Here is a 24831-nt window from a genome sequence, read left to right on the forward strand (position 1 = left end):
AATACTTCTGGAAAGCACTGCATGATCAGAAAACTATGAACAAAGGAGTTCAAAGGCTTAAATGAAAATCACACAAAACAAATGACTTCCTTTCAGTGGGGTTTGTTCAACATCCCTGCAAAAATTCGCATGCAACCTTATGGAGACACACACACACACACACGCACACACACACACACAGCAGCAGCCTCCGTCATTGTGCTCACATGCACCTCGGTGGTACACTTCCTGTTTGCCTTGAGCCGCAAGTGCCTGTGAAGCGCAGAGCAGTCAGAAAAGCGGCGGATTGAGAGCATAACGGGCTGATCCCTCTCTGGTTTAACCTGAAACCTCTCGGCCCGGCCCGGCCCGGCCCAGGATGTGGCTCTTTGAGGCTGTTGAGTTGTGCAGCGGGCGGGTGAGTGAGTGAGTGAGTGAGTGAGTGAATGAATGGAAGCGACGCCGATAAGGACACACTTTTTGCGCGGACTTATTTGATTCTTCAACTACACGCAGACGGCGATGGAGGCTGGGCAGTGAACAGCAGGTAAGGTGACGAATTTGTTGTCGCGACGGTTGAATGAAAAATGACAGCTTGTGTTTAATAGTGAACAGGATTTAAGTTTGGCTTCTGATTGCACACGATTTGTTGCAAAAAAATATACTTAATGTTGGCTGCTGTCATCTTATTCCGTCTCATTAAGACGTTTTGAAAAGCCAGCGCTCCTCTGTTGTTTACTGTCAAAACATTAAGTGCCGCTAAAAGCCGTGTTGTTATGGGGAAACGCAGATACCCCCCACCCCCCTAAGTGCTACAACAATTTTAGAGACTTCTCCTTTTCTCCATTTATGATTCACACTTATCAAAGAGAGGAAGTCGAGATGATGTAGAAAAAAAGAAGCACGTGTAAGTTCATTGCCCGGAAGTTCTTGCGTGGCTTACCTGCAACAGGAAAGAGGAGCTGATGGGTGTCACAAGTGGGCATTTCTGGAAAAAAAATGTGACGATTGTCTTGTACCTTCCTGTTGCTGGGTGGCCTCAACTATCTGATATGTTCCACTGTTTGGGACATCAGTTAGACTTGCACTGACCGGCCACTTCATGAGGATACACCTGTTTGAATTGCCTTTGTTGCCACAAATTGTGAGTCAGACAATATTGTGGCAGGAATCAAAGCATCTAGTCTTGGTGAAGGCCACTTGCTGACATTAAGTGAAGGGCTGGGAATGAAGAAGAATGGATATTTCTTCCATCTAAAGAGGATTCTTTGAGATTGCGATAGTGCATGCATCGATTGCTGGGACGACTTTGGTGAAAATATAATTATTGTAGTGAAAAACAACACTACAGTAATTAGGACTGACTGCTTACTTTTTATATGTCTAAGCCTTCCAGGAGGACTTGCTATTTTTCAATATCAAGAGTATCCTAAAGGGGTGAAACTCTCTAACTGTGGTCCTCAAGAGTCTGATGTCCTCTATGTTTTTGGATGTATGGTTCCAGAAAAAGGGATTGCTTCATCTGAGTCGGCCTACAGGTGGAAGAGAGGAAGATCTGTGGGTAGGTTGTTCATGAGTGATGACATGATGGAGCAGGAGACACATGCATGAATTTTGGTTGTTTGGGCTGTTGTTGTCTATAAGAGGGAAGTGCTAAAAATCCCCACATATGTATCCCTTCTGACCTACAGTTCCTCTCTTGAAAAGTCATTGTTGAAAATTTGGACGTAGACCACAGAATCAGGCCGAGAACATGAAGTACCAATAAGAACGATTTTTATTTGTTGTTGCTGTTTGTGACAGAAAACGCAACAAACTAGGAAAGTTTACTGCCATTGGACTTCAGTTTTAAAATGTCTGGCACCATGAAAGTGGTTGTAAAGCTTAAAAGTTTACCGAGGTGGTTAGACATGCGAGAACCACAGTTTTAAATGTTTTCCTTCTTCAACAAATGGGAGGCTCGTTGACAGGCCTCTGTAGAACTTGATACATTTGCCTAGGAGTTAATTAAACTGTATATAACATGTACTAGAGTTTGAAGCCACTAGCATAGACCTGTTTTTCATTGAGCTGGCCATTTTTCATGTGTGCGGAATGAAACAATGCAAAACACTGTTAGATTGAGAAGAGGTGAAGGGAGAGCTTTCTTGGATAAAACACTTTGAAATCTAGCTATACTTAATATTTTGTTGTCGAATACTCATTTGTTTCAAAATCCACATAACTGAGCTGTTTCATCTTCCCAAGCTGGTTCACAAGGTGGCACAGCAGCAGCATTGCTGACACATAAAGACTTAGCCTGTCCTGTTCTATGCAGAAAAGGTCTCCATAATCCTGCTGATAATCTATTAGATTTAGATGTGCTGAAGCAGAGGCCCATCACTGGTTGTTGGACAGCCCTGCTCTAATGTCTATAGGAAATGTAAAAAGGTCAGTAAAGCTCATGTGTGTGCAATAACAAAGAATTAAACATGCAGAATAGCATAAATCAACATTATCCATTTAAATCTCTTCTGCCTGTTCTACCCTTTGTCACTGCTGAACTGATGCGTGGTGGGTGGTACCAACACCCAGTACTCCAGTAATACATCTCTGTTGGTTAATAAAGCTACAGGTCACTATGACTCGTAATGAATTGAGTACTATTTGACAACAATTAACTGAGATAATTTAGAGAGTGAAGAATTTTGTGTCTTATTTCAGTACGATCCAGAGTAAACTGGTCACAGCCCGTGGTAACCTACCTTGTTGACTGCAGTTGATCAACAAAGAAATCATGATTCAAAATGACCAGGAATGGAATTAGGCTGCTTTGTATACATTTGCATGAGGCAGATCCCTGTTTACGAAACCATTAAGGTATTTTTTTTTAAGGAAAGTTTCCCCCAACATGGTGGCTACATGTTGCTCTAGCCTTAATGTAGATAGATAATGTTGATAATAGAAACAATCCTGCGCAGAATGGTATCCTTGTCATCAGCATAAAATGTTGATAATGTGACAACCCTCATTCTCACTTTATTGTTTTTCTGCTGCCGAAATGTGATGAAATTCATGCAGCTAATCAAGCCAATACAGGAAAGTAGACTCACATTAATAGATTTTGTAACTGTCTTCTACCATTCCTTTAGACCTCTGTTGAAGGACCTTGTTACCTGTTATTGATTGAGCTCTGAATAATGTGTTTGACATTGATGTTGTTGTCATGGAGTGTCATGAAAGTTGTTCAAAAGAGGTCGTCAAAGACATACAGTACGAACTTCCAAATAAATGTCAGAATGTAGTAAGCTGTTTGAGAGAACATATTGGTAAACCATGCTACATTTCTGTGTCCAAGTTTAACCGCAGTTTTGACAAACAACTTTCTCATCACTGTGGTTAAATACGTAATAAGTCTCAGTTCAAGACTTTACCATAATGCCCTCAAAAGTGCAAAGCTGCAAGTTACAGGAAGGAATTCTAAGAATTTTCTGAATTACACAATCAGCTTGGGTACAACCATCTTCCACTGTTGAGAAATAAAAACCGTAGGAGTCCCCTTGAGGCAGGACAGACAACGTTGCTATAAATCCTGTTTGTGTGGAGGAGATTTTGACACAGTTGGTGCGCTTCTTTTTTTTTTTTTTTCCACCACAGATATCAGATTAGGCGAGAGAAGGAGGTTGCCACACCGATCCGACTGAGGTGAAGGCAGCATCCAAGTGCGGCACCGTGTTATTCACATAAATGCTTCCTGTTTGTCGCTACAACTGTGGTATCGGTGAAATCTTTCACGCTCACCTTTACGACACATACTGCTGTGGTCGGCGCCTCCGTCTGTGTGAACATGTGCATCTGTGCACATGCACTATGTACATCTGTTGCTATTAAAGAAAAGAATAAGCGGTGATGGAAGCGTACTAAATTTTTCTCCCGCATCACACCGAAACCACGACCATGTGTCTTTCTGACATGATTGTGTTTCTGCCATTTGTTTAAATTGTAAAGCTTATGCATATGAAGAGGACAGGTTGTCAATCCTGTTTTTTCCTCTGTCCTGTTTGGGATAAGGCAGTATTACTCAATATTCCTGGACATAACATTTGCATTTAAATTTTCATCTGTTTATCAGTGATTATAGAGGAAGTAAAGACATGTTATACAGAGTAGCTTTCTGTTCTCAGTGAAACAAGCACTCTTTATTGTCTGTGCTGTAAGTACAGAAGTGCTTTCACTGTAAAAGGAGAGACCTCTGCACACTTTCACATCCTATTATAAAATAAGCTTGACTCAAAGAAATAGGATAAGCTTATTTTTAAAAAAAACCAACCTGCTTAAAAAGGTTTCAGCATTTTTTTTTTTACATTAAGCCTAAATAAAAATACCTCTTAAAAGCTTTTTTTAAGCTCTCGAGGAAAAAACATAAGATTACAGACAAGGTTATGGGTTGAGTTCAATGGTCTGTCCACTACTATTAACACTTTCTACTGTCTTAAATAAATAATTCTTCCTGTAGAATAATACACTTTAAAAAGTGTGGCAATCAATCTGGACGGATTAATATCCCATGATATTCGCTTCTTTAAGCTTCATTGTTGATGTCTTCTCATCTTCGCATGTCTTAACTCTGTATATTACATATCCTGGTTGACTGTATTGATTCCAGGAATCAAAGCACCTGCTTGTGTATTATGTGCATAATTATACATTCAGTTCATAAGACCAGGCTGTTTGTAAAATAGTTTTTAATGAGAACAAGTTGAAATTTCAGCAATATTTTGAGAAAAAAATATACAGTGAAAGTTACACCAATCGCCAACTGTGATTTCATATCCGTGGGAATTAATTCAGCCCAGATTTGATGAATACATATACACTGGATTACTCTGTGTTGGTATGAATAAAAATGCTTTAAAAGAAACTTTTTTGTTGTATTTTCACAAACTGAGGACATAATTTAAAATTGAATCCTGCGTTTTAAAGGAGAACTCTTCATTGTGGAATAGAGCTGCACAATAGATTAAACTGGAATTAATATACTTGCATTGCGAGTATATGCAATATTATAATCAATTTTATAAGGAGTGCTTGAATGCAATGTTTGGAATGATACTCTATTATTTTATTAGTGTCATTCATTAAAGATCTGCGTATGTGTACAAGGTTCAGACACTGGAGGCTGAATTCAGTTCTCTCACCTTCATTTTCAGGGTTAATAATAACCAGAAGAGGTGATGGCAGTGGAACAGCTCTTTATTAGACAAACCTCACCGGGATGCGAAATGTTGTGTGTTTTCATGTTGTTTCATCTCATTGCAGTTTTCCAGTGCATTTGTTTGTAGCATCGAAATGCTACTTTCTTTTAAGACGCCGTTCACTCAGAGACGAGACTAGGTTTATCTGCGGAAACGAGTACCAGAGTGTAAAAATTTAAATCGTCAGTTTCTTTTTTCATTGTGTACATGCGAGGCACGTCTTTTTTGAAGTTATCTCCATCTCTCACTGTTTACTGGATGTGGTTCATTCTCATAACAAAAATGGCGCTGTTTGCGGTTTTTTTTGTAGCAGTGTTACAGTGCCACCTGTTGGCCCGGCATACTTACTACATTTATTTATTTATGTTTTTACGAAAATTTACCTTGTTGATCTCTGTCTTTCAGTCCCTTTACTCCATTCTAGTTAATAAAAATTCCCACAGTTAGCAGTTGTTATACAGAAGGGAAGCCCTTGATTACAGACAGGCTTTGGAGTTGGACTGGGTTTGTTTCCTAAAGCTGTAGGAAACCAGTTCACATCCAGCAGAGTGAGAAAGGGGCTTTAAGAGCTCTGTGGGCCGACAGCGGGGAAAAAAAAAAAAAAAAAAGGCAGCGACACTTACTGTATAAAGATCTTGTCCTTCTAGGTCTGTGGGAGCATATCTAGGAGTGTGATCACACTGCAACAATAGAGAAGCACCTGCTTCCCCAGCAAAGGAGGGAAGTCGTCTTCCTGTTAGGAAGCAGTTGGTAATGGCATCAGTGGGAGATGTGGGAAGTCGCTTGCGAGGAGATGCAAGAAGATTCAATAGAAAGAATGAGAACGAGAGAATCACACCGGCTGGAAAAGTTCAGTTAGTCTGGAAAATACATGTCCTTATTATTATAAAGCACGAGAGAGTCAGAGACTTTACACTCATGCTCTGCTATTTGATGTGGGACTGTGTAACAGAGGATCCAGAAAGGATCTCACTTTTGCATCACCGCCTTTTATTCCTTTGTTGCGTTTTTATTCATGGCTGTAAGAGTGCGGTCTCACAACTTTGCCTTTAGCATTTTTGGCTGTATGGCAGACAAATTGTGATCTCCAACAATGCCAGGCTGCTACAGATTTGTTGGTAACATGGATCAGTTCTACGTTGTGAACCCACCATGTTTGTAACATCATTAATAGATCTAATAACAAAAAGCAATAACGTCAAACAATCCCTTGCAAAAACTGTGTAATCTTGATGTAAGTTGTGTGAAATTGGGCCAACATTGAGTTTTACACCCTTCATACCCTATACTATACCAAACAAGGATCACATTTGGACAGTGCACTTTTCAATCTTCAATCCATCACGCATAGTGTTTGCAAAATGGACACAACATTAACTGGACACATTGGACCTAATTGCAGCTGGACCAGATGTTTCAATTTGGTTTGGACCCATGTAAACATACTTTTATAGATACCAACATAACACAGGAAAATAAGAAGCAGTGTGAAAGGAGCTCAGAGAAATCCCAGTCATTTGAAAAGAAAATCTCAGACTCTATGTTAACTTTAAGGGGTTTGTGCTGCCTTGGACTTGCATTGAACTTTAGTAATTTTTTGCTTCATCTCTATTCAGCTCTGCTTGAATAGAGATGAAGCAAAACGGTGGATTTAAATCCGCTACTATTAAATTCTCTCTTCTTTCAACACTCAACCAAATATGTTGTCTTGTTTACATAATGCGATGTCAAAACGGATGGCTTTGATTGATTTGGCAGATGTTTGCATCTGTGAGGTGAAAAAAACAGTGGATATCAAGGCCAAGCATCTCCCATTTACCCAATGCCAAGAGCGATATTACGAAATTAATTTCAAAATCACAGACCGTTCCACAGTTTTGCAACGCCCCTGGTAAACCTTAGCGAAATCTGTCACATCATAGGCAGCGACATGTTTTTGTCTGACTTCTGCAGAGTGTAGCTTGTAAAAAAGTGGAAGTGAGCTTGTTGACTGTCAGGGACGCACATCGTACATCCTCTTATGAAACGCCACAGACTCATACATTTGTAGGACCAAACTCTGTAAACAACCTTGTGATGACAGTGCTGTTTAGTCACCGATCCAGGTCATGTTCAGTAGGGTGGGTGTATTTGCTTTGAAAGTGACTAACAAAGACTTTGACTACTAATATGTCAATTATGTTGTTTTTTAAAAAAATCTGTTTAAGAAGGCTTTCAAAGAAGTTGCAAAAAAAAAAAAAGTCTAGTTTACCCAGAATCATACTTTGGTGACTGTACTTTCACTACCCCATCCAAAAGCTTGTCATCTTCATTATTTTTCACATGTCCTCATTGAACCCCATCCTGGATGCAGGAGTCAGTAGAGCTGTAACTTATTAGTTCCTTCCACTCTCACCGGGCTCGTGTCCAGCTCCGTCCTGCCCTGACAATGACCGGAGCCCGGAGCAGAAGTGTCCGCCACGCTCGGCCGGTAGGCGCTGCTCAGAGCCATCCGGGACGAATCTCAGACACAATACAACTCGGGGAGGAGGGACAACGCAGAAAAAGTGCTGCTTTTCCATGCTGTTTCCATACACCGTCGACGGTATTGTTGCTGAACAGTTTTGCTGTAGGGAAAAAAAAAAGAAATAAAGAGTGCCGAGGGTGGGATAGTGTTGTTTCGGTTCTTGCGGCCTCTTGAACTTGAATTAGCAGACGCTTCCTGTCCTGCTTCTGCATTGAGGTCTGTGGCTGGGATGTTTTTACAGTACAGCAATAATCATCGTGTGAGAAACTAAAGACGGCTTCTGTGGAACGTCAGGCGTTATAATTAGGAATTACAGAGAATTTCAAACACGGCCCATTGTACACATTACAATTTTCATTTCGAGATTCATTATCAGAATGGGGAAGAATGTTGAAAACGGGAGCATCGCTCCATCTGAGCAACCATGAATTCGACATGGTTGTAAGAGGTTGATAAGCGAAGACAGTTTCACTGCTGTCTGATTCAGCTTTGTGTCCTTCAGCTGTTTGACATCTGTTAATAGTTCACAATAGCTACACAGTGTATGTAAAGCTCTTAATTTTATTCCAGATGAACCGGTTTAACTTTGTGGTTTATTTTAGATCTTTGGTTTAGCTACACTTTGCCCCATAAAAACTGTTAGAATGTTAGGATTTCTAGGATTTCTATATAATAGTGCAACAGGATACAAAATATTTTTTCTACCCTTAATAATTGTCCTTGTCAAGAGATTTAGGTAAAAAAAAAGTCCAAATGATGACAGAGTTCACATTTCAAACTGTCTTTTTCTTATTATTTTTGCAATTAGCATGGGTAATGTATTTAGCAATTAAAAAGCAAAGTTGTTAGGGAATGCAGAACCTTACTTGATACCAAAAGGTTATTAAAAAAATCCATTCTACAAACAGTTACAAATCTAATTATTGCAGAACAAAACACTTGAGATAAAGCGGAGCACATTCTCCTTTCTAGTGAGAAAGTCTCACTGTCTGACTGTCTTGCAGTCTGAATGAACCACAAACATCAGCTGCCGTGATGCAGAAAAAAAAAACAGTTTGGTTTTTGATTGGTTCTTGCATCTCTCTGATTCTGCTGACTTTATTTTAAACATCTGACTAGAATGATAGAAGATATTATTAGAAGTGTTTGTGTCCTCCATGATCTGACACAGGAGCAGTTAGCAACAGTCAGCATCAGGTGACTGTTGTTCAAAGACGTGACACGGAACCACATCAGAACCCTGTTTGGGTCGTTTCCTTCAAATGACATTTTTAATGTCCCTTCCTTGTTGACTTGAAAGTCCAAGCTTAAATATTAAACACAAAGTTTGCCATTTGGACCCAACAGGCAAATACTACCAACCCACAAGTTTTGCACCTCTATAAGCCACCAATCTCCTTTGGCTATGTCAACACATTCATCTGCTGGAAACTTTCTAGTGAGACAGGGTTGTGCTTTATCTCTAAGTTAAAGGTTTTGAAAGTAATACTTGACATATGTTTAATTACTGGAGTCTTTACTTCGACATGTATTCATGAAGCATGGAATGGCTGAGGTGATTTTGGGATTTTAAAGTGGAGCCAGTACGTTCCCTAATACTGCACTCCATTTGGGCATCAATGATGAAATTTCTGTGTTCAGAAAAATACAAGGGGAAGAAAAGTCATGCACTGCTAATAGTAGTTAATATGGTTGTTGTTTTTTTTGAGGGGGGGGTTACCAAAAAAAAAAAAAAGAAAAAACAGATTTTCTGATTTGTAACAAAAACACATTTTCACTTGTTTTAATGTTGAGGTTGCTAGTCAAGATTCTTTTAATGCTTTGTGGATGAAAGCAAGACACAATATTACAATTTATTTTATTATTTGTTTTTTTTTTAGAATTTGTCCAAATGGGTTTTAATGGCACTAGAGGCCTTTTGTTAAAAGTAACTGGACAGGAAAAAGGGCAGAAAGAGAAAAGGGAAGATATGCAGCAATTGGCCCGTGGGCGGGAATTGAACCGTGTTCAACTGCATTGAGGACTGTAGCTTCTCCATATGGTGCACCTGCTCTACACTGAGCCACTGGACATAATACAGTTGTTGTTTTTTTTATTATTTGCTTAGACTTGTAAGGTGTTTGTGTGTAGATGATGAGAACCTGGCCGATCTCTTTTCTGTTTTCAGTTTTACTTGCCAGCTGATTGATCTGTTTTTCTCATATGATGATGTGCAGCGTTTCACCAGAGGCCAACCTGCATAGCGCACATGTGTATGTAAAGGTTTTATCTGGCCGAGTGGGAGTGTGTAGCTCGTGTGAGTAATTCATTAACAGTTTTCATTTTCCAGTCACGCTTTATGTCCTTTTCATGTAGTGTGGGGAATTTGTCAGTGTCAGGGGAAATTTTGAGAGCGCAGCTTGACACAATTGTTTTTCAACTGATCACTCATCTCTAAATCTGTCTCTGTGTGTCTTCACTCTGGCAACTATAGCACCAGATCACTCTGGTGCTATAACTTAGATTAAGAAAGAAAAATAAGACAAAGAGTCATTCTCAAAACAGAGAATGACTCTTTTTTTTAATTAGTCAAAATAAAAATAAAAAAACAGATGAGTTGTTTCACTTCTATAATCCATTGCCTTTAAAAGATTTTCTTCTGGCTTAAGGAAGTTTTTGTTCTGCTTCTTAGTTCTGGGCATTTTTTTAGAGTATTTATATAGAATGAATTGCTTTGGGAAAGTTTCTATGAGTCACCAGAGGAGTTAAAAATATACAGAAAAGTCACCAAATGCATCATTGGGTCTCTTACTCTTGTACTTAGAGCGGTGGATGTTAATCAAAAGGGCAGTATTGTGTAAAATCTACTTTTCTGACCTCTGTATCATGCTATACTTTTTCCCCCTCATCCAAAACATACCTGCAATGTTACTTTGATTCTTTCATGCATGTTTGAAAAATCCTTTAATTTCAGCTGTGCAAACGCTTCGGGGAGCGAGTGACGCATTTAGGGAAAAGGCTCCTCCTAGGACCTGAAGTTTCCAGGCTTCTGAGCGTCTGCCGCACAGACCAGCTTGCGACTCAGTCAGCTCCTTCAGACTAGCCAGCAGCAATTGGCAAACACCTGGTGGAGCTGCTCATTTGCTGAGCTCTTTAGACCATCTACTTCTCAGTGAAACACTGGTTAAAACGTTGCCAAAGGTGCGATGTTGTGATGACTTTCTGACGGTTGAGGCCCAATTTCAAGGCCTTATAGTAGACAGTCAAATTTCTTCTAAGTCATATTTGATTTATACAGAATTTTTTTAAACAACTGAAAGTGACATAGTTACTTTATAGTCTTTATAAAATGACAGTCCCCTTAAAAATGTTCTGATAGTTTAACGACAGCTGACTTGTGTAATCACCACACAGATCAAATCCAAACTACGTACACGTTTATGTATATTCATAAATGGAACTGAATCAGAATTTTATTATTTTTTTATTATTTTTAAATCAGCTACGCAAACCTACAAGATAAGGATCAGCTTTAAACAACAACAGATTGGCACCATGTCCTCTTAGACTTTCTGTCAGGTTTTAATTTTTAAAATCTAGTAATTCTCTGTGACTTTGTTCAGACCAAAGGAAGTCTCAAGTAGGCGTGGATTTTAGCTATTTGTGGGCAGTTGTGGTCGATAAACCCTATAAATAATATGGGTTAATAACTACTAAGTTTGCTGCAGCCTTAAAGGAGCCTAATGAGGGCTTTCAGTAATGCTATAATTAAAGACCTTTAAATACAGGCCTGAAAAAAAAATATTTCCTTTATTTGCTTGTGACTTAAATATTTACTGACAGTCATTTTTCTCTTGTATTACTGTTAAGCCACTGCTTTATTTCTCCAGATATCTCTGTTGTGACCTTGTACAGACAAACACTGGTTCAGTGAAGTGAGCTATGATCTTAAAAATACAGTAGGAATTCCTAAGAAATCTTGTATTTTTCACCGTAATCTATAATTTCAACATATCACACTGTACTTGCCATGGATTTCTGGTAAAAATTAGACATTTAACTTTGGTAACTTACTACTCTTTTCAATGACGTTGAAGATCCTCTATTTATCACAAATATTTAATACATTTTTGTGCCTGATCTGGCTAAAGGTCAACGTGAACCAAAGGGAATTTATACAAAACGAAACCCCTGCTGTTGCCATGAAATCAGTGGGCACTCGCGGTCTTCTAGCAAACGTCTGTTTTTACCCGACCTCTGTTCTCCTCTGAGATATATGGGTTGGTGTTTTTGGTTTGGATTTGGAAAGGCTGCAGCAGTCGAGCTGCCGCATTAAAGCCTCAGTTTATGGTTTCAGAGAGATGAGCAAGATTGAGAAATCACTGTTTCATATATAATGAGATGTGTTCATAACAGAACTGAAACAAGTTGCCACACCTGGGTTTTCCTCAGTTGGTGCATAGAAAAACAGACAGATGTAGTGATGGTATAGAAAGCAGAAAAAAAAGTGAAGTTCATCACATATGTGAGCCTTTGATGCTCTGGAAGTATATGCAGCTTCTCCGATATTTAGCAACGATTCACTTCTTCATTTTTTTTAAATGTGCAACACTATTTCATTTTTATCTTTTTAAAAGATTTGAAATAAGTTGCAGTAAGTTTAGTTACTACGCTGGAAAAGTTCAAATAAGTCAACTTAAAGCTATTTGGATTGCTTGAGGATGGCGTGGCCTTTGTAACTATAGCAACTAAACTTTTGAATAAAAAAAACCCATATACATTTGTTCTTCCTCTCACTGAGAAATAACACTTTATGGTTTGTGTATCAACACGGCCTCATTTTCATCTTTACCGGGTGCTGTGCCTTTATGCAAAGCGCTGACGATGGCACAGGAGCGTCTCCATGAAAAGGGAGAGGCTGTGTTTTTTAAGGTGACACGATCGATGACTGCGGTGACATTTACCAGATAATATTCCACTGAAAACATGAGTGGGCTTGGCGCTATTTATTTTGTTGGTTAATAAACGGCATTTCTTCTCATGCTTCTCGGCAGTACCTGAGTGGTGAAGATGCAGCACACCACATGCACAGAGGACCGCATCCAGCATGCCCTGGACCGCTGTCTGGACGGGCTGAGACAGAGTCCCACCGCGGAGCACCACTGGAACGGTAAGAATCCAGACACTAACAAATGTTTGTGGAGTTAGCTTTGGTTCAAGTGGGTTCGACAAGAACGTTTTGAACTGTTCCTGTAATGTAAACCACATTATGACTCTCAATATCCTTTTAGATTTTTTTTAAAAAGTAACTTGATTTCAGTTTTTTCCGGGAGATTGTTGAAATATGTGAAGCTACACGTGAAGGTTTGTGCAGTTGCACCTGGGCAATGCATGGGCTTGAAACAGGAGGACAAAGTGGGAAATTGACCTGTAACCAAGATGCATCTCCACCCACGCATGACTTTATTTTGTTATCTATGAAACTTGTGTCCTTACATTTAAATTTAAAGGCAAAATAGGGAAATTTAAATCTTAATATCATATTTGGGGAATTGAGTATTAAAAAAAATCCCAGATAGGCAAATATTATGTAAATAATTTTATAGAAAAATCTGTAAATCAGTGAATCTGCGTTATTGAACTATTAAAAAGCCGCATCCACTGTACTGAAGAGATAACCTCTTACAAAATATTGACTTTTTTTTTTGCCTGCCACCTTTCACTTTCATATCACAGCGAAAAAAACGTTCATCACGTTGTAAACTGAGCTGCCCATAGAAAACGATCAGAATATGTGTGGATTAAAATTTTTATAAAACTAAAATATTAACAAGACCTTATTTATGTCCTGAGATCTGATAAAAGTAGAACAACATGATTTTTCATGTCAAAGTGATGAAGGTCTATGTAGCTGCTGTCAGCCTGACTTTTTTAGTACAGTGTTGTCTATTTCTATGGGCCCCAGAAATGAGGGCAAGGTGGTTTAAGCTTGACTGTGTATTTATGTCTGAGTGTCTAATTTTTAAACATGCAAGAATATTGTTCCTAATTGTGGAGCAACATTCTATGAGCGGATATGTTAATTGAAAATCAACAATTTTTAGCCGTTTGTGTGGTGGAGTGTGTGATTCTCAGCCGGAAAAGCAACAGAGGCATCGTAGGTAACGTGAGTAAACAAAGCAGCTTTTATCTGCTTTCAGCGGTAAAGTTGGCATCTTCTCCATCGCTTATAGTCGACATGTTGTATGAAACGATGCTTCTCAAATGGCTGAAGTACCGCAATGGATATTTGGAGTGCCAAATGATTAATATTGATATTTCAGATGAAATATTCACAATACTGTGTATGAGCAAGTTTTCTAGAATGTAAAGCCAAAAGCAGAAAGAGCCGAAACGGATGACATGTCAAGCACTTTGAACTTGGCTTAGCCGGAAACGCAAAAGACGAGTGACGAGGAGAAAATTATGAGAATTTGCTACATGAACTGAGGGAACTGACGACCTTCAGCTGCTTCTGCTGTGTTTCACTTACCTCTGAGGTCGGGACTTTGATCTAGGAGTAAATGAAAACCCAGGCTGTTTTAACCCCAGTTTAAACTCTACAAACCAGTTTGGTTTTAGAACTGATATCTTTATTCAACGGGCCAATAAAGCCCGTTCAATCTTTCGTTCAAAACTGAACAATCTTTCAGTTTTGCACTTTGAAACACCAGTGCTGTATATGTATATAAAGCATTGAGATAACCATATTGGATTTTGAGTGTGTGGTTGGTTAGAAACCACAGACATTTCCCCCATTTATTGGACTTTTTTTGGCATTTACTTTTCAAAATTTAAACCTGGCCATTTTAACTTCTAAGTGAAAATAAGATGCATAATTACACTATATAGTCCTACCAATGAGGGAGTACATGCGCTAAGTAATGTTTGATTATATGACACAACACAACAAGAGTACAAAGTCAAACTCCCAGGGTGTTTTTGAAATGTGTGTCAAGATTGCAGTATAGAGGAAACTTGGTACATACTGTGGTGTTCGGGCCTTAGGCTGTTTTTAAAAGCGTTGTAGAAAATTTTTGGGATTGCGCTTCCGTTTCTCAGAAATTAAAAAGCTGTCCATTTTCTGAGTAATATTTACACCAGAACCTCAAGATTGACTCGTGCAAAAGGCAGCGGTTTGCTCCCTCTTAGCGCCCTGCGCTATCGCCACAGGCATCCCAAGCAACAGCTCTCACTGCACATTAAACGCATAGATGTTTGAGCTTGTTGTTGCTGGCGGCGGCACTGTTGCTTTCAGATCTACCGAGCGGCGTATTATTGGGGGTTGGAGGAAGTAGCGTGAAATAGACAGCTGGGAGGAAGTGGTTGGCACACACCGCACTGAGTGAGGCGTCATGAGGTGGGAGTTACAGCGGTGCACAGCATAAAAAAAAAAAAACAAAGGCGGAGGATCACATCAACATTTTGTCGCACGTACGTCAACCAGTGACACAGAATGATACACTGCAGAAGTACATAGCAGGGTTTTTACCTCGATCGACCCAAATCTGATTGAAACTCGAGCTGAAGCTTGAGGTTTTTTCAGGGCATCTTTCTAAGGATGCTGTAAGCCTGCAACTGTGATTGCTTACTTGTTTGTACTGTTCATGTAAAGTGCAAAAATGATCAGGTTTAAAGCGTACCAGTATAATGTAAAGGTGGAAGCTTAATTTTTAAATTAGGCGCCCTGAAGAGCTGCCAGTAAATCGGGTGATTACGAAACAAATCCTTCAATGTTTTTTTTGCAGATGTCAGATAACCGTCTTAGGTATTTAGAGCAGAAAGTTCCCGATGTGTCATCTACTAGTATTTCTGCGTAACATCAGTAAACCAAGTTTTGTTGTTCCCTTGGAGTCTGAGCTCTACAGATACATGCACACTTGGGGAGTTGTTGTTGCAGAGGTACTTTCACCTTTCAGCTGGCTTTGTAAGTGTGAAACATATCAAGTGAGTGCGGTTTTAAACGGGGTAATCTTGATTCTCTGTTGTTGTTGTTTTCGACTTTCTGTTTCAAACTGTTGAAACACTTCAATTGCTCAGCCAAACAGAACATTTACTTGTTCGTTTATCAAGCACACGGTATTAAAGTTTTGTAAACCTTTGCTGAGAGGGTCTATTCTAAAAGTTTTAACTGTCTTCTCGTCACTCCACAGATTTTATTGTAGCTCGTCTTTATTTTTGCAATTCGTTGTTGTAAATCTGTATGTTTAGACGGTAAACTTATTTACAATTTTTTGCAAAAGGAAACGCATCTTAGATTACAAATATAATACAAAGTATTCTGAATATGGTTTATTCTTTGTCATGCAAACTTTGCATTGGTCTTACAATTTATTACTCTGTTAAAAAAAACCTTTTTAATTATGGGTTTTATTTCCTCTTTCATCTTGCATTGCTCCTCTTTCTATTTCTATTAAGTCGTTTAAAATCAAGCACCCTATTTATGCCTACTGTATTTAAAAAAAAAAGATTGATCTGCTAACTCTGTCCCATTATAGCACATGTGTGTGTAAAGTGTGTGCTGCTCTCTGTCGCATTTCAGTGCTGATGTGCTCTGCGGGCCAGTCGATGAATCGCTGGAGCTTGGAGGAGCTCGTCAAAAGAGATCCTGAGAACTTCCTCATCCTTCTGCAGCAGATCATCAGGAAGACTAAAGAGGTGACCAGAGATCATTCACACTGCAGAATGATTTTAATCCAGTGGTCACTAAGCTTCTCTTTTTCCCTGTGTGTGAGTCCAGGCTCAGGAGCAGTGTCAGTATGAACTGGTGGCTCCCCTCGCCATCATGTTCACTTCCACTCTGCTGCAGGTACGGCCTCTCCAAACGCAAACGTCGTCGGCACAGCTGACCTTTTTTAGCCAAAGAAAAACGATTTACCGTTCGAAGCACACGTAGGAAAACTCTGTTCGTCAGGTCACCTTTTGTAGTTCCTCTGTTGAAACCATCAGGAGGTTCGTTTGAAGTGTCGCACGCAAGCTAGAAAAAAATTTTTCAAAGTGATGCACCTACAGTCACTAATTACAACAAGCAGTGGAAATATAAGAAAGGAAAAATAAGAAATTGCACTTTTACATGCTAGTAATGTAGCTAATATGTTCATGTAGCCTATCCTGGAGCGCTAATTTTGTTTAGCTAAATTTCTCATTTATGTTTTGGTTGCAGACTCCATATTGTCCCCCAGACTCTGAGCTCCTGGAGGAAGCCTTGGAGGTGTTTTACAGCTTCCTCACTTGGCCGGAGCCGTACTGCAGTGTGTGCAGAGAGCTCCTCTCCATGCTGCAGATGGAGATCAAGGCACCTGGTACATACAAAGACACACCAGTTTCAGATTCTTTTCGTTTCTAATGGTTGCAGTTATTAGGAGAGCACTCCCCCTAGTGGCAAGTATAGGCTTTGCATTTAGGATGATGATTTTTGTGGACTGCAGCATCAGGGCGGGGACAGAATGATGTCCCAGCTTCGGGATTTGTGGGCACTTCTTCTTCTTCTGTGAAAGCGGATGTATCTGTAACCTCTACGGAACAAAAATCAGGAACAGTGGAGCAGTGAAGTTTACGGAAACCACCAATGGAAATGCCATCGGATAAACTGAATGAAATCATTTGAATAATCTGAATGAATGTCTGTTCGGTAATAAGTAGGTATACCTTGCAGGTGGTTGTACTGATCTCGACTGATTATTTTACATTTTTTTGTCTTTTGCTTTTCTCACAGGAATTTCCTTTCAGAGGCTTGTTAGAGAAGAGCAGGGTCTGAACAGCTCGGACTATACTTCAAAGACCATGTATGTTCACACTGTATAGTTCCTAACTGGAACTTAACATTCGCTACAGACTTTATAATGTAAAACAAATTCCTTCCGCTGTAGCATATCGAAAAATGTACATAAGAATCGATGGTGTTATTCTGACAGGCTTAAAATGTATTTTAGATGACAGACCAACAACAAAATCTGGCAAATTTCCACTTATCCATTTTTTTTGCAATGTTGTAAGTTGAACGTCCAGTCTCAGGTGTTTTACTGCCTCCAATAAGTAGTCTATCAACTCTGAATTCATTGTCTCTGCTGAATGAAATGTATCCCCATAACATGATGGTGCCAGTGCCACCATTCACCATCAAGGACGGTGTGCATTTTCCTCCATACTGTGTTTTGCATGCAAGTCGAATAGTTTGCATCTCCTTTGATCAGAACACTTTCTTCCCCTACACAACTTCTTATGGTTTTCTCCTTGCCTCACCAGATTTGTTGAACACTCGGTTTGTAGACGCCATGTTTTTGATTTGTTTTAGACTTTTTTTCAAGGGTTATAAGAAGAGTTTTAAAAAAAAAACTCTCCCTGACCTGTATGCTGTGTTCTTTGGTCTTCATGATTCTTTTTGTTCTCTAATAAACTTCTGAAGCCTGAATTTAAGCTGATGTTAAATTCAACACAGATTGACTCTGTGTACTAATCAGGTTTCTTCTGAAGCCACTGGATTTTATTTGAGGCTATCAGACTAGGTTCATCTACTTCTTCCCACTTTTTGAGTGTTGATCTGTCACCTAAAATCCCAACAAGCTTGTGGGTTTAACATGACAAAATGTGAAACGCTCAATGGGTATGTATAATTTTGCAAAGGACTACTCATGTTCTGTCCAAATTAGAATATGATTTAGCTCTTCATCTTCTGCTTTCTAATTTCTCATGGTGCTTTATCTGATCTGACGTCACACTTTAACACAGTAAAACATGGAACTGCTGCCCAAACTGTTTCCTCTAACTACTTTAATAGTATTGTCTGTTTTTGGGAGAGCTGTTTTGATCTTGGAAATCCCCCCTTCTCACCCTTCTTCACACCGATAATCTCGTAACAACCGTGTAGCATCCTGTTTGCATCACTCACTGTGTGACACTAAACTCTGCCTGACTCCACCTCTCTGCCGCCAGCAGTACTGTGCTGCTGATGAACCCCGATGAGGTTCCTGCCGACTTTCTCGCCGTGGCCGAGCAGCTGAGTCGCATTCAGCACTCGCAGAAAGACACCTACATCACCCTGATTAAACACGCCTTCCAGTCCGCGCTGGGCACCAAGTATCCTCTGCAGATCATCCACAAGGCCCTGGAGGTACGCTTCCAAAGCTGGAGGCAAAGTGCTTTGTGTACAAGAAAACACGAGAAACAACACGCTTAATTTGAAATTTTTACTTTCTGTAGCCAAAAACTGTGAGCGAGCTGAAGGAGATTTTCTCCATGGTGAGCGACATCTTGGAGACGGCCGCCATGAGCGATCCGGGTACAGCTCGAAGTCACGTCATCCAGGAACTGGAGCGTTTGAGGAAGACATTTAAAATCCCTTCTTCTAATGGAAGGAGGTCTGATGGTAAGATGATGCTTAGCAATAAGCGAGAGGTTTAGGATATGACTAGAAGGATTGCTAACATTTTCCTAATCCAAGGAATCAATTCAAGATCCATGACAGAAAGAACTGGGCTCTTCAGAAGGATAAAACTGATTAACTTGGCTGTAGCAGGTTTAGCTTCCTGTTATTTGCTGAAATCTCACCCACTGTGTAAATGTAGCTGTCTGAATGAGCAGCTGGCATTCTTCTGTAGAAGCTTCTAACACCTTTCTGCACTTCCTGTGGCTTCATTTTAAAGATAAACACTTTATTTGAAGGGGTTTGTTTTGTTTATGACATTGCACTGTCATAAACAATGTTTTTTAATTGCAATTTATTTGCATAAAAGTCATTATTTACCAAATAATGGTAAGTTGACACTTCTAATGCAACTATTGATGCAAATTTGCATTAAAAGTGTCAGTATATACCAAATGACACTTCATGATGGTCATAAACATTCATGAAGACGCCTTCATGTTCATGACAGTTGCTATGTCATGTTTATGACAGTGTAATATCAGTTTCCACTGTGTTCATTCAGTGGAAAAATATCCAATCTTTGATTTTGGTCACACCGATTACCAACCTGGGCCAGATGAGTAAAGTCAGCTGATTCTAGTCATCAGCCAATTTCTCTGTGTATCTCCTGATCTAACGTAGAAAGATGTTATCTTTAGAGCTGGAATCTGACCGTAACCCACTTGTCCTTTGCTCATTTCCAGGAAACCTTCAGACTTTACCTTTACCCACAGCCAAAACGTACATGTTTCACTGGGAGAAGGATAACTTCGGTAAATTCTGCAGCTTAATACAGTTACAGTCTAGATGTGTTTATATCATTTTCCACAGCTGACGTGAACGTTTTTGACTCCAACAGATGTTCTCCACACCATTTTGGAGCGTGACGTGGTTGAATTTGGCGCCTCTGAGGAGGCTGTGGAGGAAAAGGAGGATGACTCTGATGACGAGCAGGACGGGACCGAAGATGACGAGGAAAGTCGAGGAGTGGGCTCTGCTCTGGTTGTCACAGACGACTTCAACGGCAGCCACCGCGTCTCTACCTTTTCCACCATCTCCTCCACCTCTACCACCTCCAAAGACTCCATGTTCTCCACCATGTCTCTGGCCTCCGAGTCCTACCCGCCCTCCCTCTTCTCTGTCACGTCTGGGATCGACAGCGACTACTTCGTCGACTCCGACGACTACATCAGCTCCTCTCCTGTAGCTGAGACGTATTCTCCGAAGTCGAGCAAGTTGTCGGCTCGCCTCAGCCAGCACCTCAACCGACTATTTACTAAACCCAAGAATTCCAGGATGCTCTCCAGGGCTAAGAGCTTGGGCAACTCTGAATCTAAAGACATTCTGGTGGTGCGGGAAACTCGCTCCAACTCTCTGCCCCAGCAGGTGAAACTGTTCAGCTCTGATTCTCTGCCAAGGCTCCAAAGCCAAGCGCTACGACACATCTGCTTCCGAAGGCGGCCCATCCTGAGCAGCGATGAGGATAATAAGAGTACCACGTTAAGAGTGGTGGTGTTCGGTGCGGACCATGTAGCGGGGAAGGTGGCCCGGGCTTACAGCAGCCTGAGGAAGAAAGAGAGCACATGTCCTCGTCTCACAAGAGCCTTTAACCTGCAGTTCTACTTTGTGCCGGTCAAGAGGGACTCGGGAGTCGGTCATCGGAGGTCTTCCACTCCTTTGCTTCAAACTGGATCTCCGAAAGGATCGGGCGTTCCCTGGGTGAGTAGTAGAAAATTGATTACATTATTTTATGTCCTATATGGATTTCTTATCTGTTTATTTAAAAAAAAATAGATTGGGAAATTCCCTGATGTAAACACAGCACTTTTCTGTCCAGGGTCAGTCTGTTCCAGTTTCCAGATAAGAAACTGAAAACTACCAAGCATAAGATAAGATTAGAAAATGCCTATTATTAAATGTAAATATTGCGCAATGCAAATGTTAAAATAGTTTTCCAGGAAATTAGAATAACAATTTTTATTCATAGTTCATCAAAATGAACTTAAAACCCAAGTCAATGAAACACTTAAAGATGAGATGTTCTTGCACTGACAGTCTGGAGGAGTGAAAAGATTGAAATTGAATACAATATTTGGAAATATTTAATTACTTTATCTGGTAAGCCAGCCAGATTTCAACTGAAATTTCTTCTGTAAATTCAAAATTAACGTTATGGTTATATAGATATATGTTTTTTAATTGATCATAGATGAACTGAGAACTCTGAATTTCAGTCTTTTGTTTCTAACCTTTGTTACTGCTGCCTCAAAATCATACAAAATAAAGGAAGACAGGACACCAGAGTTTTTAATTTTAACTTTAAATTAAATCACAAATTAGCTCATGAAATATGTCAGTCAGTAAATCACTAGTGTGTAAATTGCAAACCTAAAAACCAAAACCCGAACATAAAGTGGTGAAGTTGGATTCAGGGATTTCTTCTCTGAGCCCATGACAGACTGAGCTGCTGTCTTTACCAGGCCCAAATGATCAAATATACCCAGGTCATTCAGTAACATAGCAACAGCAACACAGAGCAATAAACAGGCTGAAACAATAACAGGGTTTCACAACCTGCCTAGCTACAGATGCTGACATGGAGTCTTTGGAGGTGGAATGAAGTAACACATGTTGTTTTTGCCTTATTAGGACCAGAACCACACAGGCACAGGTGACAGCACTAATGACATTGCACATCTCCTGGGCATGTTGGACCCGTGGTACGAAAGAAACACCCTCAGTCTCCTCAAGTTGCCTACCAACGTCGTCTGCCAGGTACAGAAGGTCAACTTCCACTGGTTATTTTCTTTCTTCTTTTTGCATTCTGTGACCTGACTTTTGGCTACTGGAATTTATTTGAAGTGATAAATGCTGAGGTGTGCAGTGACTTCATGCCATGTTATAACTGCAAACCTTAATGTGTGTTGCTCTATAATAGAGCAACACAAAGTAGTGCATAATTGTGAAGTGGAAGAAAAGGCACACATGGTTTTCTGATTTTCTTTGGACACTTTTTCTCTCTTACCTATTAAAGTAACTGGAAAGTGTGTAACACAACTTCAAACTCACCATGGCTTTCCACCTAAATTAGAGTGGATCACGATGAGATTTCATAAAAGAAACAGCCAAGATGTCTATAGTAATTCGGATTAATTGTTCAGAAAGAAGAGTCTGTTGACAAGACCACTAAGGGTGAACTGCACAAATCTTGGCTTTGAAGAGATCCACTTAAAAAAAACAAAAACCCAGAAAAGTCCCATTTGTATTTTACTAACAAGCTATTTAGGGGACACAGTAAACAAGTGGAAAGTTATGCTTTGGTCAGATGAAACCAAAATTAAGTTTTTTGGTATTTATGGAGAAAGGTGTACACACACCAATGCATGTCACCCTCAACACATTATTCCCTCCATGAAACATGGTGGTGGCAGCACCATGATGATGGGATGCCTTTGATTGGGAGCTAAATGCCAGGCTGTTCAATTAGCCTAGACATACAGCCAGAGCTACAGTGAAACTGATTAGATATTCTACTCAATGTTAAAAAGGTTCTGTCAAAGTCTAGATCAATTGAGAACATGTTACAACCTGAAACTCCTGTTCATCGATGCTCTGGATGTTGCAAAAAAGAGGTGAAAATTTTGGTTTAGATGTACAAAGCTGGAAGAGAGATACAGGAAAACCTGTAAAATACATCTATTATTGCAGAAAGTAGAACAATGCATTGACTCAGTTCTCTTGCCAAGCCTGGCGGTTGGGGACTAGGGCAGTCATTCATCCAGCGGCCCGTCGTGTTTTTGATTTTAAAAATGTTTAAAGTTGACAGGAAATTTGAAAATATCACTTAATAATTATGTGCCATTAAAAGATTGGAAGATTAACACCTGAACACCAACTACAAAGTCTTAAAAAAATGCAAACATTTTAAAAAGACTTTAAAAAAAAATTAACAATGCTTAGCCTGGTGGGGGTACAAGCTACGCCTGGTGGCCCGCCAGGCTTATAATCCAGGCATTTTAATTCCACTGTTCTCTCACATAAAATCCCCCCAAAAAATGCATTAAATTGCAATAACATGACAAAAATAAAAAGTTCCTGGGTTATTACTTTTGGAATGTGACTTAGTGATGTCTGACGTCATGCTTCAACCTTGCTCGCACTGCCCTGCCTGGAACTTTACACTCATATTTAAATGTTGTTTCAGCAAACCTCAAAAACTGAGTCGGCCTCCTACGATAGCTCCTACGAGCAGCGCCTGCCCATCCTGGCCGACTTGGTGCTGTACTACTGCCGCTACGCAGCACGGCCGGCGCTCATCCAGCTTTATCAGGCCGAGGTAATTCGCTCTCACTCAGCTGTGATGCACACCCTTGTTTCTTTAAACATCCTCCTCAGTGACATGCTTCACCACCGTCCTCTGAGTGATTCTCACACTTCGGGTTTCGCAGATGATGCTGGCGTGTGGAGAGAGAAGGACCGAGGTGTTTGTTCACTCCCTGGAGCTGGGTCACACCGCAGGAACACGAGCCATCAAGGCCATGGGTGAGAGAGGCACGCAAGCAAGCGCATAACCTAGCAACCGCTACACATTTTCATGCAGTTAAATGCACCATCGGTTATAAATGAGCGGGGGCTGTATTCATAGAAGAGGAACATCTGCTTTTTGTATAACACCATGAACGTCACTTCTCCTTTCACCGCTTTAGTTACTGCTGCTTGCACTTCTGGTTTTTTATTTCCAAACAGAAGTAAATATTCAGGGAAAGCTGATCACACCCTTTGCTTTGCTGCTAATGTATGGGGGGGAAAATTCCAGTACCAAACATCGCATAAAAACATATTTTGGTTTAATAGGTACTGTAGTATATGTAATAATGGAATACGTTATGCTTTAATATATAACCAAACTGTTAGCGTGATGTTGGTTTAAACGTATCTCCTTTTTTTTCTTCTTTTTTTTTATTCCAGGTGCTGCCAGCAAACGCTTCGGCATTGATGGTGACAGAGAAGCAGTGCCTCTTACTCTGGAGGTGGTTTACAACAAGGTAAGGCAATCACAAGTTAAAACTGCATTCTGTAAAAACTGTAGTCTTATATGTGTTTTTTTTTCTGTTATAAAGCACACCACTATTTATTTTTTTACTCTTGCTGATTTTCCTCTTTTAATAAATTTGCTGCTTTCAGTTTCTGTCACTTTTACTAAACTAGCAAAATCGCATCCTCAAAACGAGCGCTCTGTCCTGAAAAAGGCCGTGCTCACATACTTTCAATGTTTTTGAAACATTTTTACTAGAGATGCACTGAGAAATCAGGCAGTGACCAGAATCAGCTTAGTTTGATCTTGTTTTTTAGCAACCACACCTAAAAGCTACCAGGTGACGCCGACGACAACACTCTTCTGTGCGGACGCTGTTACCGAGGGAGAAAAACTACTATCGCTAGTATCAATATATAAACAATAACAGGGAAGCCAAACAGAGTACAACAAAGTTGCTCTTTCTGTTGTTTAAACGTCTCAGTGTTATGGAATATGGTGGATTTGAAATGTTTCAAATATATTCTCTGTATTCCAGCCTGTAAAAGGTGCTAAGAAGAACCATTTTGAAAGGGCAATGTTTGATGTTATATTGATAAATTCATGCTGATCAGATGTGAAAAACACCAACGTTATATGCATGATCATTAAAACC

At 39.9% G+C, this 24831-nt stretch overlaps 1 protein-coding gene across 3 annotated transcripts in view; it reads left to right on the plus strand.

Annotated features, from left to right (window-relative positions):
• The first annotated feature begins 217 nt into the window (after positions 1 to 217).
• pik3r5 (phosphoinositide-3-kinase, regulatory subunit 5) overlaps positions 218 to 24831 on the plus strand; it is a 28737-nt gene continuing 4123 nt past the window's right edge. The window contains exons 1-14 of one of the 3 annotated variants that reach the window (XM_008414557.3): positions 218 to 526; positions 12753 to 12868; positions 16280 to 16395; positions 16478 to 16546; positions 16901 to 17039; positions 17453 to 17522; positions 18670 to 18847; positions 18937 to 19102; positions 19846 to 19914; positions 20001 to 20860; positions 21791 to 21916; positions 23346 to 23477; positions 23590 to 23683; positions 24110 to 24186. In XM_008414557.3, the coding sequence (XP_008412779.2) occupies positions 12769 to 12868; positions 16280 to 16395; positions 16478 to 16546; positions 16901 to 17039; positions 17453 to 17522; positions 18670 to 18847; positions 18937 to 19102; positions 19846 to 19914; positions 20001 to 20860; positions 21791 to 21916; positions 23346 to 23477; positions 23590 to 23683; positions 24110 to 24186 (2196 nt within the window). In that variant the 5' untranslated portion in view covers positions 218 to 526; positions 12753 to 12768. Of the gene's footprint in view, positions 527 to 1005; positions 1541 to 12752; positions 12869 to 16279; positions 16396 to 16477; positions 16547 to 16900; positions 17040 to 17452; positions 17523 to 18669; positions 18848 to 18936; positions 19103 to 19845; positions 19915 to 20000; positions 20861 to 21790; positions 21917 to 23345; positions 23478 to 23589; positions 23684 to 24109; positions 24187 to 24831 lie in introns of those variants that run through there. The other 2 variants (XM_008414575.3, XM_008414565.2) reach the window with 2 other exon arrangements.

Source organism: Poecilia reticulata, chromosome 1, assembly GCF_904066995.2.
Source record: "Poecilia reticulata chromosome 1, P_reticulata-male-v2, whole genome shotgun sequence".
Lineage (NCBI taxonomy): Eukaryota > Metazoa > Chordata > Actinopteri > Cyprinodontiformes > Poeciliidae > Poecilia > Poecilia reticulata.